The sequence below is a fragment of the Bombina bombina genome, chromosome 6 (assembly GCF_027579735.1).
Source record: "Bombina bombina isolate aBomBom1 chromosome 6, aBomBom1.pri, whole genome shotgun sequence".
NCBI lineage: Eukaryota > Metazoa > Chordata > Amphibia > Anura > Bombinatoridae > Bombina > Bombina bombina.
Genome location: NC_069504.1, coordinates 505,254,865 through 505,275,500, shown reverse-complemented (window position 1 = coordinate 505,275,500; position 20,636 = coordinate 505,254,865). Strand labels below are relative to the sequence as shown.

Below are 20,636 nucleotides of genomic sequence, written 5' to 3'. Positions count from 1 at the left end.
TTACTTAGAAGCTCCCCCCTGTTGATGAGGTTAAGATGGGACAGCCACTGAAAGGGTTGCTTTAGTGTTTTGTATAGTTTTGTTTTTGTTACACCTATTTTTTTTTTTTTTTTTTTTAATTTTTACCCGTGCAGTCTTTCTCTCATGCACATTTGACCATGAAACACAAACTATGTATAGCACACAGTACCATTGCTCTTTATTGTAGCGATGGACACCAATAGGTTTACACTCTGATTATGTAATGTTCTGCACTGCCACACTTTATATAAAAGTGTTTTTTGTTTTTGTAGCTCTCTTTAAAAAAAAAAAAAAAAAATAATCCTCATTTTGATAGGTTGCTGGCTTTGCTGGAATTTGCAGAGGAGAACATGAAAGTGAGCTATGTCTTTATCTGCTTCAGGAAGAGTCGAGAGGACAGAGGTATGTAGTTCAGATAGTTATTTAGTAGGTATGAAATTAGTTTTCTTTCATGTAATTGGCAAGAGTCCATGAGCTAGTGACGTATGGGATATACAATCCTACAAGGAGGGGCAAAGTTTCCCAAACCTTAAAATGCCTATAAATACACCCCTCACCGCACCCACAATTGTTTTACAATTTTTGCCTCTTATGGAGGTGGTGAAGTAAGTTTGTGCTAAGATTTCTATGTTGATATGTGCATCTCCACATTTTAAAGCCCGATTCCTCTCAGAGTACAGTGAATGTCAGAGGGATGTGAAGGGAGTATCACCTATTGAATGCAGTGGTTTTCCTCACGGGGGATCTATTTCATAGGTTATCAGTTGTAGAGATTCATCTCCTACCTCCCTTTTCGGATCGACGATATACTCTCATATTCCATTACCTCTACTGATAACTGTTTCAGTACTGGTTTGGCTATCTGCTATATGTGGATGGGTGTCTTCTGGTAAGTATGTTTTCATTACTTAAGACACTCTCAGCTATGGTTTGACGCTTTATGTATTTATATAAAGTTCTAAATATATGTATTGTACTTATATTTGCCATGATTCAGGTTTTCAGTATATTTCCTTTTGAAGACTGTCGGTTTCATATCTGGGAAATGCTTTATTATGAAAAATGTATTTCTTACCTGGGGTATGGTCTTTTTTTCTAATTGACTGTCTTTTCAATTCGCGGGCAGAATTAGGCTTGCGAGGGCGCAAAATCCCAGAGTTTATTGCGTCATTCTTGGCGCGAAGTTACGTTCATTGACACAAATTCGTCATTTCCGGCGTCTTAGTTGACGCCAAATGCTTTCACAAGGTTGCATCATCTATGACGCGAGTGTGTCGTTTCCAGCGCCAAAAAATATATTTTTCTGTTTGCTGTGCGTCATACTTGGCACCAAATATTTTCATTATTTAAGACCCCATTCCTATTTGCATCCTGCCTTTTTTCTATGTCAGAGGGCTATTCTTTTTTCCCATTCTTGAAACTGCCATAGAGGTTTCATACAGTTTCAATTCTTAGTTGTATTGTATTGGCTTAACCTCTGCAGAGAAACGCTGCATATTTGGTGTGCAGCGTTTCTCTGCAGAGGTTAAGCCGATACAATACAACTAAGAATTGAAACTGTATGAAACCTCTACCTACAGCACCTCATACACGTAGTAGACATTGTGAGTTGCAAGAGATAGGAATATATGAGGCACAGTGAAAATTGAAACATGCCTCAAACTTATAGAGAGCGTGATATCAGTGTGAATACTGAGTAGCGAGTCTGCCAGCTAATCTACTAGATAACTAGTACTCAAAGGCATATAAGCGATATTGAATTATATCTAGTAGCTATGGTGATAGAGACAAACTAAACTGAATTATATTGTATTTACCTTTCACCTTAAGCAACGCACTACATTGGTACTTTTTTACTGAAAGTGCGAAGACAAGCTACTATTTTTAGCATAATTGAAAAGTTTAATACTTTCTGGAAAAAGGTGGAGCTGAACCAAATAATACTTAACCTATATGTATCCACTACCGTTTGCAGCCTAAGAGTGTTTTTAATTTCAAATCCTATTTTAACATATATTATTAAAAGTTGTATTTTAATTTTTGATTCACTAGCATTTGTCAATATCTTGTATTCATGCTAAGTATATACTGCAATTAATATGCACAAGTCCTGAGTGCTATAGTGTGTATTCTTTTGGGAGCAAGTCTCTTATTGCTACCAGTTGTAAATAAAATGATTATCAATACACCAGCACCTATACCCGAAATAAACTAGAGACTACAACTAGCCTGATATTTATGGGTGATCTTTAGGCCTTGTCTAAAATATTGAACTAGTAGTGCCATTGGTTTTGTTTTACATTTGTAGTTCATTACCTGTTGCTGTTCCCTCAACATCTAATGCACAATATATACCTGTAAATTTAAAATAATTTTTCTCCAACATTGGTGTGTCCGGTCCACGGCGTCATCCATAACTTGTGGGAATATTCTCTTCCCCAACAGGAAATGGCAAAGAGCACAGCAAAAGCTGTCCATATAGTCCCTCCTAGGCTCCGCCCACCCCAGTCATTCTCTTTGCCGCTGAACAAGCAGCATCTCCACGGAGATGGTGAAGAGTATGTGGTGATTAGTTGTAGTTTTTTATTCTACTATCAAGAGTTTGTTATTTTAAAATAGTGCTGGTATGTACTATTTACTCTGAAACAGAAAAAGATGAAGAGGTCTGTTTGTGAGAGGAATATGATTTTAGCAGCAGTAACTAAAATCGTTTGCTGTTTCCACATAGGACTGTTGAGATGAGATAACTTCAGTTGGGGGAAACAGTTGGCAGACTTTTCTGCTTAAAGTATGACTAGCCATATTTCTAACAAGACTGTGTATTGCTGGAAGGCTGTCATTTCCCCTCATGGGGACCGGTAAGCCATTTTCTTAGTCTCAAACAGAATAAAGGGCTTAATATGGGCTATAAAACTGGTAGACACTTTTATGGGCTAGATCGATTGCTTTATTTGGGCATTTTATACAGCTTTATGTTGAAATTCACACTTTATAAACTTTGGGGAACGTTTTTTTACGTCAGGCACTGGTTTAGACACCTTCCCAGTCAGGAAGGGCCTTCTCTGTAGTAGGCAGAGCCTCATTTTCGCGCCATTACTGCGCAGTTACTTTTGAGAGCAGGACATGCAGCTGCATGTGTGTGGGTCTGAAAGTAGTTGAAAAGGTTCCTAGAAGGCTTCATTTGGTATCGTATACCCCCCTGGGTTTGGTAAAGTCGCAGCAAAGGCTGTAGCTGGGACTGTAGAGGGGTTAAAACTCATTTTAAGGGTTAAAGGTCTGACATTTGGGGTGCAATGCTTTGAATGCTTTGACACTGTGGTGAAAATTTGGTTAAATTTGATCAATTCCTTCATAGTTTTTCACATATTCAGTAATAAAGTGTGCCCTGTTTAAAATTTAAAGAGACAGTAACGGTTTTGTTTTAAAACGGTTTTTGTACTTTATTGACAAGTTTAAGCCTGTTTAACATGTCTGTGCCTTCAGATAAACTATGTTCTGTATGTATGGAAGCCAATGTGTCTCCCCCTTCAAAATTGTGTGATAATTGTGCCATAGCGTCCAAACAAAGTAAGGACAGTACTGCCACAGATAATAAAGTTGCCCAAGATGATTCATCAGATGAAGGGAGTAGACATAGTTCTACATCATCTCCTTCTGTGTCTACACCAGTTTTGCCCACGCAGGAGACCCCTGGTACTTCTAGCGCGCCAATGCTTGTTACTATGCAACAATTGACGGCAGTAATGGATAACTCCATAGCAAATATTTTATCCAAAATGCCTGCATTTCAGAGAAAGTGCGATTGCTCTGTTTTAAACACTGTAGAGCAGGAGGGCGCTGATGATAATTGCTCTGTCATACCCTCACACCAATCTGAAGTGGCCATGAGGGAGGTTTTGTCAGATGGGGAAATTTCTGATTCAGGTAGAATTTCTCAACAGGCAGAACCTGATGTTGTCACATTTAAATTAGAGCATCTCCGCGCACTGCTTAAGGAGGTGCTATCTACTCTGGATGATTGTGACAACCTGGTCATTCCAGAAAAATTGTGCAAGATGGACAAGTTCCTAGAGGTTCCGGTGCACCCCGACGCTTTTCCTATACCCAAGCGGTTGGCGGACATCGTGAATAAGGAGTGGGAGAAGCCCGGCATACCTTTTGTCCCCCCTCCTATATTTAAGAAATTATTTCCTATGGTTGACCCCAGAAAGGACTTATGGCAGACAGTCCCTAAGGTCGAGGGGGCAGTTTCTACACTAGCCAAGCGCACTACTATTCCTATCGAGGATAATTGCGCTTTCAAAGATCCTATGGATAAAAAATTGGAGGGTTTGCTTAAAAAGATTTTTGTACAGCAAGGTTACCTCCTGCAACCTATTTCGTGCATTATTCCTGTCACTACAGCAGCGTGGTTCTGGTTCGAGGAACTAGAAAAGTCGCTCAGTAGAGAGACTCCGTATGAGGAGGTTATGGACAGAATTCACGCACTTAAGTTAGCTAATTCCTTTATTTTAGATGCCGCTTTGCAGTTAGCAAGATTAGCGGCGAAAAATTCAGGGTTTGCAATTGTGGCGCGCAGAGCGCTCTGGCTAAAGTCTTGGTCAGCGGATGTATCTTCCAAGACAAAATTGCTTAATATCCCTTTCAAGGGTAAAACCCTTTTTGGGCCAGAATTGAAAGAGATTATCTCAGACATCACTGGGGGGTAAGGGCCACGCCCTTCCACAAGATAGGCCTTTCAAGGCCAAGAATAAGTCTAATTTTCGTTCCTTTCGTAATTTCAGGAAAGGACCGGCCTCCAACTCTGCAGCCTCTAGACAAGAGGGTAATGCTTCACAAACCAAACCAGCTTGGAAGCCGATGCAAGGCTGGAACAAGGGTAAGCAGGCCAAGAAGCCTGCTGCTGCTACCAAAACAGCATGAAGAAGTAGCCCCCGATCCGGGACCGGATCTAGTAGGGGCAGACTCTCTCTCTTTGCTCAGGCTTGGGCAAGAGATGTTCAGGACCCCTGGGCACTAGAAATAGTTTCTCAGGGTTATCTTCTGGAATTCAAGGAACTACCCCCAAGGGGAAGGTTCCACATGTCTCACTTATCTTCAAACCAAATAAAGAGACAGGCATTCTTACATTGTGTAGAAGACCTGTTACAAATGGGAGTGATACACCCAGTTCCAACCGTGGAACAAGGAATGGGTTTTTACTCAAATCTGTTTGTAGTTCCCAAAAAAGAGGGAACTTTCAGACCAATTCTGGATTTAAAGATCCTAAACAAATTTCTCAGAGTGCCATCGTTCAAAATGGAAACTATTCGAACGATTTTACCTACAATCCAGGAGGGTCAATTTATGACTACCGTGGATCTAAAGGATGCATATCTACATATTCCTATCCACAAAGATCATCATCAGTTCCTAAGGTTCGCCTTTCTGGACAAACATTACCAGTTTGTGGCTCTCCCATTCGGGCTAGCCACTGCTCCAAGGATTTTCACAAAGGTACTCGGGTCCCTTCTAGCGGTTCTAAGACCAAGGGGCATTGCAGTGGCACCTTACTTGGACGACATTCTGATACAAGCGTCGTCTCTTTCAAAGGCTCACACAGACATCGTTCTGGCCTTTCTCAGATCTCACGGATGGAAAGTGAACATAGAAAAAATTTCCCTGTCTCCGTCGACAAGAGTTCCTTTCTTGGGGACAATAATAGATTCTTTAGAAATGAAGATTTTCCTGACAGATGTCAGAAAGTCAAAACTTCTAAACGCTTGTCAAGTTCTTCACTCTGTTCCACGACCTTCCATAGCTCAGTGCATGGAAATAGTAGGGTTGATGGTTGCAGCAATGGACATAGTTCCTTTTGCGCGAATTAATCTAAGACCATTACAACTGTGCATGCTGAAACAGTGGAATGGGGATTATACAGACTTGTCTCCAGTGATTCAAGTAGATCAGAAGACCAGAGACTCACTCCGTTGGTGGCTAACCCAGGATCACCTGTCCCAGGGAATGAGCTTCCGCAGACCAGAGTGGGTCATCGTCACGACCGACGCCAGTCTAGTGGGCTGGGGCGCGGTCTGGGACTCCCTGAAAGCTCAGGGGCTATGGTCTCGGGAAGAGTCTCTTCTCCCGATAAACATTCTGGAACTGAGAGCGATATTCAATGCTCTCAGGGCTTGGCCTCAACTAGCAAAGGCCAGATTCATAAGATTCCAATCAGACAACATGACGACTGTTGCTTACATCAACCATCAGGGGGGAACAAGGAGTTCCCTGGCGATGAGAGAAGTGACCAAAATCATAAAATGGGCGGAGGATCACTCCTGCCACCTATCTGCGATCCACATCCCAGGAGTGGAAAACTGGGAGGCGGATTATCTGAGTAGTCAGACATTCCATCCGGGGGAGTGGGAACTCCACCCGGAGATATTTGCCCAATTGACTCAATTATGGGGCATTCCAGACATGGATCTGATGGCGTCTCGTCAGAACTTCAAGGTTCCTTGCTACGGGTCCAGATCCAGGGATCCCAAGGCGACTCTAGTGGATGCATTAGTAGCGCCTTGGACCTTCAACCTAGCTTATGTGTTTCCACCGTTTCCTCTCATTCCCAGGCTGGTAGCCAGGATCAAGCAGGAGAGGGCCTCGGTGATCTTGATAGCTCCTGCGTGGCCACGCAGGACTTGGTATGCAGACCTGGTGAATATGTCATCGGCTCCACCATGGAAGCTACCTTTGAGACAGGATCTTCTAGTACAAGGTCCATTCGAACATCCAAATCTAGTTTCCCTCCAGCTGACGGCTTGGAAATTGAACGCTTGATTTTATCTAAGCGCGGGTTTTCGGATTCTGTAATAGATACTCTGGTACAAGCCAGAAAACCTGTAACTAGAAAAATTTACCATAAAATATGGAAAAGATATATCTGTTGGTGTGAATCCAAGGGATTCTCATGGAGTAAGATCAAAATTCCTAGGATCCTTTCCTTTCTACAAGAAGGTTTGGCTAAGGGATTATCAGCGAGTTCTCTAAAGGGACAGATTTCTGCTTTATCTGTCTTGTTACACAAACGACTGGCAGCTGTGCCTGATGTTCAAGCTTTTGTTCAGGCTTTGGTCAGGATCAAGCCTGTTTACAGACCTTTGACTCCTCCCTGGAGTCTGAATTTAGTTCTTTCAGTTCTTCAAGGGGTTCCGTTTGAACCTCGACATTCCATAGATATCAAGATGTTATCTTGGAAAGTTCTGTTTTTGGTTGCTATTTCTTCTGCTAGAAGAGTTTCTGAGTTATCTGCTTTGCAGTGTAATCCGCCCTATCTGGTGTTCCATTCAGTTAAGGTTGTTTTGCGTACTAAACCTGGTTTCCTTCCAAAGGTTGTTTCCAACAAGAATATTAACCAGGAAATAGTTGTGCCGCCTTTGTGTCCGAATCCAGTTTCAAAGAAGGAACGTTTGTTACACAATTTAGATGTAGTTTGTGCTTTAAAGTTCTATTTAGAAGCAACAAAGTATTTCAGACAAACGTCTTCTCTGTTTGTCGTTTATTCTGGCAAGAGGAGAGGTCAAAAAGCTACTGCTACCTCTCCTTTCCTTTTGGCTAAAAAGCATCATCCGATTGGCTTACGAGACTGCCTGACGGCAGCCTCCTGAAGGCTTCACAGCTCACTCTACTAGGGCTGTGGCTTCCACATGGGCCTTCAAGAACGAGGCTTCTGTTGATCAGATATGTAAGGCAGCGACTTGATACTTTTGCTTCTTCGGAGGCTATTTTTGGGAGAGAGGTTTTGCAAGCCGTGGTGCCTTCGGTTTAGGTAACCTGATTGGCTCCCTCCCGTCATCCGTGTCCTAAAGCTTTGGTATTGGTTCCCACAAGTTATGGATGACGCCGTGGACCGGACACACCAATGTTGGAGAAAACAGAATTTATGCTTACTTGATAAATTACTTTCTTCAACGGTGTGTCTGGTCCACAGCCCGCCCTGATTTTTTAATCAGGTTTGATGAATTTCTAAATTTAACTACAGTCACCACGGCACCTTATGGTTTCTCCTGTTTTTTCTCCTGTCCGTCGGTCGAATGACTGGGGTGGGCGGAGCCTAGGAGGGACTATATGGACAGCTTTTGCTGTGCTCTTTGCCATTTCCTGTTGGGGAAGAGAATATTCCCACAAGTTATGGATGACGCCGTGGACCGGACACACCGTTGGAGAAAGTAATTTATCAGGTAAGCATAAATTCTGTTATTTCTGATTCTATTCAGAAGGCTTTGTCTGCCATTCCGCCTTCTAATAAACATAAAAGGTCTTTTAAAACTTCTCAAAGTTGATGAAATTTCAACTGACCGTCAACATACTGATTTATCCTTTGAGGATCTATCTGATTCAGTAGATCCTGCCTCAGATATTGACACTGACAAATCCTCTTATTTAAAATGGAGTATATTCGTTCTTTGTTAAAGGAAGTGTTGATTACATTAGATATGGAGGAAACTAGTCCTCTTGATAGTAAAACTAGTAAACGTTTACATTCTTTTTATATACCTCCTGTGGTTATTCCAGAGGTTTTTCCAGTTCCTGATGCTATTTCTGATATGATTTCAAAAGAATGGAATAGGCCTGGTACTTTTTATTCCTTCTTCAAGGGTTAAAAAATTGTATCCTTTTGCCAGCAGTTAGATTGGAGTTTTGGGAAAAGATCCCCAAAGTTGATGGGGCTATCTCTACTCTTGCTAAACGTACTACTATTCCTGCGGAAGATAGTACTTCTTTTAAAGATCCTTTAGATAGGAAACTTGAATCTTATCTAAGGAAAGCCTATTTATATTCAGGTCATCTTCTTAGGCCTGCAATTTCTTTGGCTGATGTTGCAGCTGCTTCAACTTTTTGGTTGGAAACTTTAGCGCAACAAGTATAGGATCATGATTTGTCTAGCATTGTTAAGTTGATTCAACATGCTAATAATTTCATTTGTGATGCTATTTTTGATATAATCAAAATTGATGTTAAATCTGTGTCTTTAGCTATTTTAGCTAGAAGAGCTTTGTGGCTCAAATCTTGGAATGCTGATATGACTTCTAAGTCCAGATTGCTATCTCTTTCTTTCCAAGGTAATAAATTATTTGGTTCTCAGTTGGATTCAATAATTTCAACTGTCACTGGGGGGAAGGGAGTTTTATTGCCTCAGGATAAAAGGCCTAAGGGTAAAGCTAAAGCTTCTAACCGTTTTTCGTTCCTTTCGACAAAATAAGGAACAGAAACCTAATCCTTCCCCCAAGGCATCTGTTTCCAATTGGAAGCCTTCTTCAAATTGGAATAAATCCAAGCCATTTAAGAGATCAAAGCCAGCCCCCAAGTCTGCATCAAGGTGCGGCCCTCATTCCAGCTCATCTGGTAGGGGGCAGATTAAAATTTTTCAAAGATGTTTGGATCAATTCGGTCCAAAATCATTGGATTCAGAGTATTGTCTCTCAGGGGTACAGTATAGGATTCGGAGTAAGACCGCCTGTGAAAAGATTTTTTTTCCTCTCACGCATTCCAGCAAACCCAGTAAAGGCTCAGTCTTTCCTGAAGTGTGTTTTAGACCTTGAGTTATCAGGGGTAATCATGCCAGTTCTGTTTCAGAAACAGGGTCTGGGGTTTTATTCAAATCTATTCATTGTCCCAAAGAAAATTCATTCAGACCAGTTCTGGATCTAAAGATTTTGAATAGATATGTAAGAGTACCAACTTTCAAAATGGTGACTATAAGGACTATTCTGCCTTTTTGTTCAGCATTATATGTCCACAATAGACTTACAGGATGCATATCTTAATATTCTGATTCATCCGGTTCACTATCAGTTCCTGAGATTCTCTTTTCTAGACAAGCATTACCAATTTATTGCTCTTAGGCCTAGCGACAGCTCCATGAATCGTTTCAAAGGTTCTCGTGCCCTTCTCTCTGTAATCAGAGAGCGGGGTATTGCTGTGTTTCCTTATTTGGACGATATCTTGGTACTCACTCAGTCTTTACGTTCTGCAGAATTTCACACAAATCAACTAGTGTTGTTTCTTCGAAGACATGGTTGGAGGATCAATTTACCAAAAAGTTCTTTGATTCCTCAGACAACGGTAACCTTTTTAGGTTTCCAGATAGATTCATTGTCCATGACTTTGTCTCTAACAGACAAGAGATGTTTGAAATTGGTTGCAGCCTGTCGGAACCTTCAGTCTCATTCATGCATTCCCTTCAGTAGCTATGTGCATGGAAGTTTTAGGTCTCATGAATGCAGCATTGGACGTGATCCCCTTTGCTTGTTTTCATATGAGACCTCTCCAGCTTTGTATGCTGAACCAATGGTGCAGGGATTATACAAGGATATCACAATTAATATCCTTAAATCCCAATGTTCGACTTTCTCTGACTTGGTGGTTAGATAACCATCGTATAATTCTAGGGGCCTCTTTCGTTTGTCCAACCTGGACTGTGATCACAACAGATGCGAGTCTTTCAGGTTGGGGAGCTGTTTGGGGATCTCTGACAGCACAAGGGGTTTGGAAATCTCAAGAGGTGAGATTACCAATCAATATTTTGGAACTCTGTGCGATTCTCAGGGCTCTTCAGTTTTGGCCTCTGTTGAAGAGAGAACCGTTCATTTGTTTTCAGACAGACAATGTCACAACTGTGGCATATGTCAATCATCCGGGTGGGACTCGCAGTCCTCAAGCTATGAAAGAAGTATCTCGGATACTTGTTTGGGCGGAATCCAGCTCTTGTCTAATTTCTGTGGTTCATTTCCCAGGTATAGACAATTGGGAAGCGGATTATCTCAGTCGTGAGTAGGGATGCACCGAAATTTCGGCCGCAGAAAGTTTCAGACGAAAATGGCATTTTTGGCTATTTCGTTTTTTGGGTTTTTTTGCCTGTTATTTTCGGTAAAATTGTGTGGCATGTTTCAAATTTGATGCTAGCCTAGAGCTGCTGTTTGTTTATTACTTGACTTATGTTCTGCATATGAGTTTTCTAGGACTATACTTTTTTTGGATATATGTTAATCATATTTAACAGTTTGTTTTTTTTGTTACATAGAACTAAATGAAGAATAATACAGTATATTGATATTTATAATTGTTTTAAGTAGGGATGCACCAAAATTTTGGTCGCAGAAACATTTTGGCAGAAAATGACATTTTTTGCCTGTTTTTATTATTTTTTTTCTTGGTAAAATTATTGTGTAGCATATTATTGTTTTAAGATATTTTTGTCCAATTTAAGTGTGTTGCTTTCAATAAAAGTGTGGGCTTTTTTATTGGATCTAATTATGCAAAAAAAAAAATAATAATAATTTGAAAAAATACATTTTCGGTATCAGTTTCGGTTTCGGTCCAGAATTTCCATTTCGGTGCATCACTAGTCGTCAGACTTTACATCCGGGAGAATGGTCTCTCCACCCAGATGTGTTTTCTGAAATTGTTCAGATGTGGGGGCTAGACATAGATCTGATGGCATCTCATCTAAACAAAAAAACTTACCAAGTACCTGTCCAGGTCCAGGGATCCTCAGGCGGAAACAGTGGATGCGTTGACACTTTTTTGGTGTTATCAACCTGCTTATATTTTCTCGCCTCTAGTTCTTCTTCCAAGAGTGATCTCCAAAATCATCATGGAGCAATCATTTGTGCTGCTGGTGGCTCACAGGTTTTAGTATGCGGATCTTGTTCGGATGTCCAGTTGCCAACCTTGGCCACTTCCATTAAGGCCAGACCTTCCATCTCAAGGACCGTTTTTCCATCAGGATCTCAAATCATTAAATTTGAAGGTATGGAAATTGAACGCTTAGTCATAGAGGTTTCTCTGACTCAGTGATTAATACTATGTTACAGGCTCGTAAATCTGTTTTTAGAAAGATTTATTATCGAGTTTGGAAGACTTACATTTCATGGTGTTCTTATCATAAATTCCCTTGGCATTCTTTTAGAATTCCTAGAATTTTACAGTTTCTTCAGGATGGTTTGGATAAAGTTTTGTCTGGAAGTTCCTTGAATGGACAAATCTTTGCTCTTTCTGTTTTATTTCATAGAACGATTGCTAAACTTCCTGATATTCATTGTATCAAGCCTGTCATTTAATCAATCTCTCCTTCTTGGAGTCTTAATTTGGTTTTGAAGGCTTTACAGGCTCCTCCGTTTGAGTCTCTGCATTCTTTGGACATTAAATTACTTTCTTGGAAAGTGTTGTTTCTTTTGGCCATCTCTTCTGCTAGAAGAGTTTTCTGAATTATCTGCTCTTTCTTGTGAGTCTCCTCTTTCTGATTTTTCATCAGGATAAGGCAGTTTTGCACACTTTATTTAAATTCTTATCTAAGGTTGTGATTTCTAACAACATTAATAGAGAAATTGTTGTTCCTTCCTTGTGTCCTAATCCTAAGAATTCTCGAGAGATCTTTACATTCTTTGGATGTGGTGTGAGCTCTGAAATATGTTGAAACTACTAAAGATTTCAGGAAGACTTCTAGTCTATTTGTTATCTTTTCTGGTTCCAGGAAAGGTCAGAAGGCTTCTGCTGTTTCCTTGGCCTCGTGGTTAAAACTTTTGATTCATCAAGCCTATTTGGAGTCGGGTCAAGCCCCGCCTCAGAGAATTGCAGCTCATTCTACTAAATCAGTTTCCACTTCCTGGGATTTTAAGAATGAAGCTTCAGTTGTTTAGATTTGCAAAGCTGCTACTTCTTTGCATACTAAATTCTACCATTTTTATGTATTTGCTTCTTCAGAAGCAGTTTTTTGTAGAAAAGTTCTTCAGGCAGCTGTTTCAGTTTGATTTCTCTGCTTTTTCTTTAAGGTTTTTTCCTCACATTTATGAGAATTAACTTTTATATTTTGGGTTGTGGAATAATTTTTTTCAGCAGAATATTTATTTCTTTTTATCCCTCCCTCTCTAGTGACTCTTGCGTGTAGTTCCACATCTTGGGCATTGCTATCCCATACATCACTAGCTCATGGACTCTTGCCAATTATATGAAAGAAAACATAATTTATGTAAGAACTTGCCTGATAAATTAATTTCTTTCATATTGGCATTGTCCATGAGGCCCACTTTTTTTTTTTTATGGTGGTTATGATTTTTTTTTTTGTATTAAGCACAATTATTTCCAAATTCCTTTGATGCTTTTTACTCCTTTCTTTATCACCCCACTACTTGGCTATTTGTTAAACTGAATTGTGGGTGTGGTGAGGGGTGTATTTATAGGCATTTTTGAGTTTTGGGAAACTTTTCCCCTCCTGGTAGGAATGTATATCCCATAAGTCGCTAGCTCATGGACTCTTGCCAATATGAAATAAATGAATTTATCAGGTAAGTTCTTACATAAATTATGTTTTATTCTATTTTTTGTTCCAGTACAATTATCTTAGTGATGCTATTTTAAAATCCGTTGACATATATTGTATATATTTTCACATCTGTATTGACGCATAAAATACACATCTTAAAGGGACAGTCTACACCTTAGTCATCTGCAAATAGCCTCTTGCACCCATTTCTACTTCATGCAGCAGGAAAGGTAAACTTATTTTAAAATGAATATTGTTTCTGGACACTTTGAAATAGCTGCCAAGCTCTGCCCTCTGATGACATCACAATCTGGGCTGCATATGGCGTTCAATCACAAAAGGCTCACTGGTTGGATTCAATAGACTATCAATGCTATTCAGCAGAGTGCGGAGCTTGGCAAATATTTCTAAGGGGCGAGAACAATATTCATTTCAAAATAACTTTTTTACTGTTCCTGCTACATGATGTAGAAAGAGGTGCAGGAGGCTATTTGCAGCTTAATCTAACGTAAGACTTTATGTTGACTAAGGTGTAGACTGTCCCTTTAAAGTTCAATAATCCGTTCACAAAATATAGCTATTACAAACGCACAAAAAAAACAGCCTGCTGTTCTATTAAATAAACTAATAGAAATACAGTGTTTTAAACCATATACAATTAACACCCTCCCTATTAAAACAATACTTTGTGTATGAAATGTTTTAAAATTTATACATTTACATTTTACCTTAAAGGGATATCGCAGTACTAAAAATATATTATTTTCTATTTTAACTGTATACTTTTAGAATATACCTCATTTTATCAATGTGGCGCATTGTATTGATATTAGGCAGTTTTATTTGCGTAGGTCTTAACTACTTAACACTGGCACGTGTTCAAACAAATTAGTTCAGAGTGCTGTAAAATGGATATAGTGTTCCTATAGTAGTATATGAAGTAAATATCAAGTTATTTGGAGAACATAACTCCAGAAAAATATCTGTGCTGTAAAATGGATAAAGTGTTCCTATAGTAGTATATGAAGTAAATATCGAGTTATTTGGAGAACATAAAAATTCCAGAAAAATATCTAACACATTTGAAATCAACACATCTTGGCAGTGTCCCTTTAAATTCTTACTTCATTTGTGATAGGCTTTTGCTCTGTCTTTTGATAGGCTTAACATATGCTAGAGAACATTGCATAAGTTGGCTAAACAGCCAGAAATATCGTAATCATTGGAAAGACTAAGCTAATTTGAAGCTTTACAGCCTAACCCTATTAATCTCTTTCTCAACTAAAGAAAAATGCAACCTCCTATCAAATTAACTGCATTTTCTCTCTTCTTGCTTCATTATACAGGTCCACTCCTGAAGACGTTCAGTTACCTGGGCTTCGAGGTTGTACGCCCTGGGCACCCATGTGTTCCGGCCCGCCCTGAAGTCATGTTCATGGTGTATGCACTAGATCAGTGCTCCTCCGATGAGGATTGACCCATAGCAGAAAAGGGGATCCTGAAGCTCAATTTTGTGTGTGTGTATGTGTGTAAGAGTAGTGGGTGGGAATTTCTAGCACTTTTTTTGTTTCTGGGGTTGGGAGGACAAGCGCGCATGATCATGCCATGGACTGATCTTTTTTGGCCTTTCTTTCAGTGTTATGAATAAGATGTATGTTATTTTGACTTTCTCTGCTATTTTGTTCCGGCGCATTGACTACAAGCACCTTTCAGTCTGTGATCACAAGTGTATTAAGAATGTAGTCTATGAAGCTGCATATGAGAAAATAGTTCTTTTAAATGCCACATGTGTGCTTTTGTTGTTACAGTTCAGGTGTAAATTTGGGGAATCTGCTTTACCCCTTTACTTGAATCAACAATCTCAATGTGTCTGTTTCCAAGTTACATACAAAGAGCTGTATGAAGAATTTAAGGGAAACTCTTCCATAGAAAATAATAAGGGGTTATTCCCCTCTAGGACCAAAGGATACTATAAAGCACCTGTTAAAGGAAATAAAATCTGAGTTATTCATTTTTACCTAAAATGGTATGTTACTTTTACTTAAAATACAGTCTCACTGAATTTGAAATGTATGGTAGTGCATTTCATATTCTGTTAGAAGCATGTTTGCAATATAATTGTGTTTGCAAAACTGCTTTAGTGTGACAGCTTTTACTATGCACTTGACCTGCAGAGCATATGGCAACTGGTCCAGTGTACTCTCATTCCCTGATTGCACCTGCTCGGACTGCCAGCAATAAGTAGAACGTTCATCTTAAATGGAAGATCTCCCAGTGAAACAAATTTAGTTAGAAGGCAAAAGAAATTTAGTGATGAATCCTTTACTGCTCACTCCAAAATTTCATCCAAAGGTAATACTGAATGACGGAGTCTGTTTTTCTTTGCTTATTGCACCTAAAGCTGATCCAGCTCCAACAAAGTCTCGATTTGCTAGGGAGAAGAGATGCATTTTAATATCCAAAAAAGACTACTTGGGAGTAGCTTTCTTATATAAGCTTACATATAATTTACAAATTCTGGTGTATTATACTGTATTGGTACTCTGCAGGTTTTTCATTCATGGGTATCAGTTTCTGTTCTCAGTGCACTCATTTAAATAGGCTCTTTTTCACAAACTACAGACTACTTAATCGAGAGGGAAATAAATAGACCTATGGATGAATTTTGTTAATAGATAATATACATTAAATATTGTCTCAGTAAGGATTTTGGGGTTGCTTTACATTAAACTTTGCATCAACTTGGTAATTTAAAGATACCATGCCTGCAAGTCTAAGGATGTGGTAACTGCAAACCTAAATTTCTAGTTTGAGAAAGTTGCTTTTGATTTTGTAGCTAAAAAAGTAGATAGTAAGGAAAAACTGGATGCACTTACACACATTCACATATATTCAAATGGAAGAATTATTTTTCTAACCTTAAAGGGACAGTCTACACCAGAATTTTTATTGTTTTAAAAGATAGATTATCCCTTTATTACCCATTCCCCAGTTTTGCATAACCAACACAGTTATAATAATATACTTTTAACCTCTGTGATTATCTTGTATCTAAGCCTCTGCAAACTGCTCCTTTTTTCAGTTCTTTTGACAGACTTGCAGTCTAGCCAATCAGTGCCTGCTCCCAGATTACTTCACGTGCACGAGCACAGTGTTATCTATATGAAATACGTGAACTAACACCCTCTAGTGGTGAAAAACTGTTAAAATGCAATCTGAAAGAGGTGGGCTTCAAGGTCTAAGAAATTAGCATATGAACCTCCTAGGTTAAGCTTTCAACTAAGAATACCAAGGAAACAAAGCAAAATTGGTGATAAAAGTAAATTGGAAAATTGTTTAAAATCACATGCTCTATCTGAATCATGAAAGTTTATTTTTGCCTAGACTGTCCCTTTGAAAGTTTTATCCAGAGCGATGGTAAACCCCGCCCCCCCCCCCCATATCATATCCAAAGTTGGTATGCTAGGTAAGGTAAAATCAAAGTGTACATGCGTGATTGGCAACTAGCGTGCATGCTACACTAAAATATCTTCATTTTAGTTCCTATAGTCATTAATAAAATTTAAGGTAGCCCATTCATTAAAATATGGGAACAAGCTTCTCACTTTTCAGCCCCACTTGAAACTGGAATAACAAGTGAGAATTTCACTGGTGCAGCCCAATCAAGGTAAAAGTAAAAAATTAGAGGTTTTTGTAGTCACACATTTTATACAAAAAATAGCCTCACCACTTCACACTTCAGGGAATGTCACTTTGAAGGCTCGTGCATGCCCTCTAATGAAGGGAGCGAGACTGTGACTCCATTATAATAAACGCACTATGTGTGTATAAAAAATCTTCTATGGGGAAGAGGTAAGTTAATATAACATGCTGTATTAAAAAAAAATATCTTAAATGATAAAGCTGATTTTAATTGGCTAAATCCACTCTCACATAAAGTGTATCCGTTAAAAAAAAAATATATATTTCTTTCTAATGACACGAGTCCACGGATCATCTAATTACTCTAAAGTGCTGCCATTTTTAATATTTATCCAAAGGTCTATGTGAGGGAGAGGACCTCTTAAACCTAGTAAGCTGCCAGGCAGAATTTATTGAGGCAAGTGCTAAATTTATTTTTCTTAAGCTGTATTATGGAAAAAAATGTTTGCTACATTAATCCTAATGTCTTAAGGGGATTATGTAAGGCAGTATTTGCATGCACTGGGGACTTGAGGAGAATAGGCTCAATGTTGGTGATACTCTGTCAGTTTTTTATTACGGAGATTCACATAAAATGTCGAATGACACGTTATGTTCGACACGCCCATGATGGGCGGGGCTTGTGTGGCAGTAAAATTATCTGTTGCGCACATATTTTCTCAATTATTGTATATGAATGAGAGAAATCTTGCAACTTGCCATTTTTTTTAGTTCAAACGGATTAACGATTGTTTAACATTATTTGCAACAGCTCTGTTTTGGTTCTGGTTTCCCTACACATTATCTCCTGTAATCCAGCAAGGTTGACACCTCAGCAGAGCTAAAGCTGAGGTGTAGAAGCTGTTTGAAGTGTGTTGAATCATTATTTTACATTACATTAAAAAAATAAAGCAATTACGTTTTTACGGTTCATCAAAAATAAAGCAGTTACGTTTTAAAATTTAAAGAACCAGTAACGTTTTTTTTCTGTATAAAATTTGAGATATTCTTATTTCTCCAACATAGGTGTGTCCGGTCCACGGCGTCATCCTTACTTGTGGGATATTCTCTTCCCCAACAGGAAATGGCAAAGAGCCCAGCAAAGCTGGTCACATGATCCCTCCTAGGCTCCGCCTACCCCAGTCATTCTCTTTGCCGTTGTACAGGCAACATCTCCACGGAGATGGCTTAGAGTTTCTTCTGTTATGTGTGATCAGTCCACGGGTCATCATTACTTCTGGGATATAACTCCTCCCCAACAGGAAATGCAAGAGGATTCACCCAGCAGAGCTGCATATAGCTCCTCCCCTCTACGTCAGTCCCAGTCATTCTCTTGCACCCAACGACTAGATAGGATGTGTGAGAGGACTATGGTGATTATACTTAGTTTTTATGACTTCAATCAAAAGTTTGTTATTTTAAAATAGCACCGGAGCGTGTTATTACTTCTCTGGCAGAGTTTGAGGAAGAATCTGACAGAGATTTTTTACTATGATTTTAACCGGAGTCGTTAAGATCATATTGCTGTTCTCGACCATCTGAGGGAGGTAAAGGCTTCAGATCAGGGGACAGCGGGCAGATGAATCTGCATTGAGGTATGTGGCAGTTTTTATTTTCTGAATGGAATTGATGAGAAAAGCCTGCCATACCGTTAAAATGACATGTATGTATACACTTCAGTATTCTGGGGATGGTATTTCACCGGAACTACTGTGTTAAGGTCACTAATCCTTTTAATAACTATTCTCATGTTAAACGTTTTTGCTGGAATGTAGAATCGTTTGCATTGCTGAGGTACTGTGTGAATAAATGTTTGGGCATTATTTTCCACTTGGCAGTTTTTTGCTTTAATTGTGACAGTTTCGTTTCTCTTCACTGCTGTGTGGGAGAGGGAGGGGCCGTTTTTGGCGCTCTTTGCTACGCATCAAAAAATTCCAGTCAGCTACTTTTATATGTCCTGCATGATCCGGTTCATCTCTGACAGATCTCAGGGGTCTTCAAACTTCTTTGAAGGGAGGTAAATTCTCTCAGCAGAGCTGTGAGAATTCTTATAGTGACTGTGTATAAAAAACGTTGTTTTGTTTTCTTATGTACAAATTTAATTAGTGTTGTTTTTTACTAATGGGAACAAACCTTTGCTAAAAGTTGTGTTGTTTTAAAATTTGATGCAATAACTGTTTTTCAGTTCATTATTTCAACTGTCATTTAATCGTTAGTACCTCTTTGAGGCACAGTACGTTTTTTGCTAAAAAAGATTATAACCAAGTTGTAAGTTTTTTGCTAGTGTGTTAAACATGTCTGACTCAGAGGAAGATATCTGTGTCATTTGTTCCAATGCCAAGGTGGAGCCCAATAGAAATTTATGTACTAACTGTATTGATGCTACTTTAAATAAAAGTCAATCTGTACAATGTGAACAAATTTCACCAAACAGCGAGGGGAGAGTTATGCCGACTAACTCGCCTCACGCGACAGTACCTGCATCTCCCGCCCGGGAGGTGCGTGATATTTTGGCGCCTAGTACATCTGGGCGGCCATTACAGATAACATTACAAGATATGGCTACTGTTATGACTGAAGTTTTGTCTAAATTACCTGAACTAAGAGGCAAGCGTGATCACTCTGGGGTGAGAACAGAGTGCGCTGACAATGCTAGGGCCATGTCTGATACTGCGTCACAGCTCGCAGAGCATGAGGACGGAGAGCTTCATTCTGTGGGTGACGGTTCTGATCCAAACAGATTGGACTCAGATATTTCAAATTTTAAATTTAAATTGGAGAACCTCCGTGTACTACTAGGGGAGGTCTTAGCAGCTCTCAACGATTGTAACACTGTTGCAATACCAGAGAAACTGTGTAGGTTGGATAAATACTTTGCGGTACCGGCGAGTACTGACGTTTTTCCTATACCTAAGAGACTAACTGAAATTGTTACTAAGGAGTGGGATAGACCCGGTGTGCCGTTCTCACCCCCTCCAATATTTAGAAAGATGTTTCCAATAGACGCCACCACTCGGGACTTATGGCAAACGGTCCCCAAGGTGGAGGGAGCAGTTTCTACTTTAGCTAAGCGTACCACTATCCCGGTGGAGGATAGCTGTGCTTTCTCAGATCCAATGGATAAAAAATTAGAGGGTTACCTTAAGAAAATGTTTGTTCAACAAGGTTTTATATTACAACCCCTTGCATGTATCGCGCCGATTACGGCTGCGGCAGCATTTTGGATTGAGTCGCTTGAAGAGAACCTTAGTTCCTCTACGCTAGACGACATTACGGACAGGCTTAGAGTCCTTAAACTAGCTAATTCTTTCATTTCGGAGGCCGTAGTACATTTAACCAAACTTACGGCTAAGAACTCAGGATTCGCCATACAGGCACGCAGGGCACTGTGGCTAAAATCCTGGTCAGCTGATGTTACTTCTAAGTCCAAATTACTTAATATACCTTTCAAGGGGCAGTCCTTATTCGGGCCCGGTTTGAAAGAAATTATCGCTGACATTACGGGAGGTAAGGGCCACGCCCTACCTCAAGACAAGGCCAAAGCTAAGGCTAGACAGTCTAATTTTCGTCCCTTTCGGAATTTCAAAACAGGAGCAGCATCAACCTCCACTGCACCAAAACAGGAAGGAGCTGT

General features: G+C 39.6%; 1 protein-coding gene across 1 annotated transcript in view; it reads left to right on the top strand.

Annotated features, from left to right (window-relative positions):
- Positions 1-15,345, top strand: part of OAZ2 (ornithine decarboxylase antizyme 2) — a 44,787-nt gene extending 29,442 nt beyond the window's left edge. Inside the window, 2 exon segments of the mRNA XM_053719313.1 lie at positions 338-423; positions 14,668-15,345. Of these exon segments, the coding sequence (XP_053575288.1) occupies positions 338-423; positions 14,668-14,798 (217 nt within the window). The 3' untranslated portion in view covers positions 14,799-15,345.
- The last annotated feature ends 5,291 nt before the right edge of the window (positions 15,346-20,636 follow it).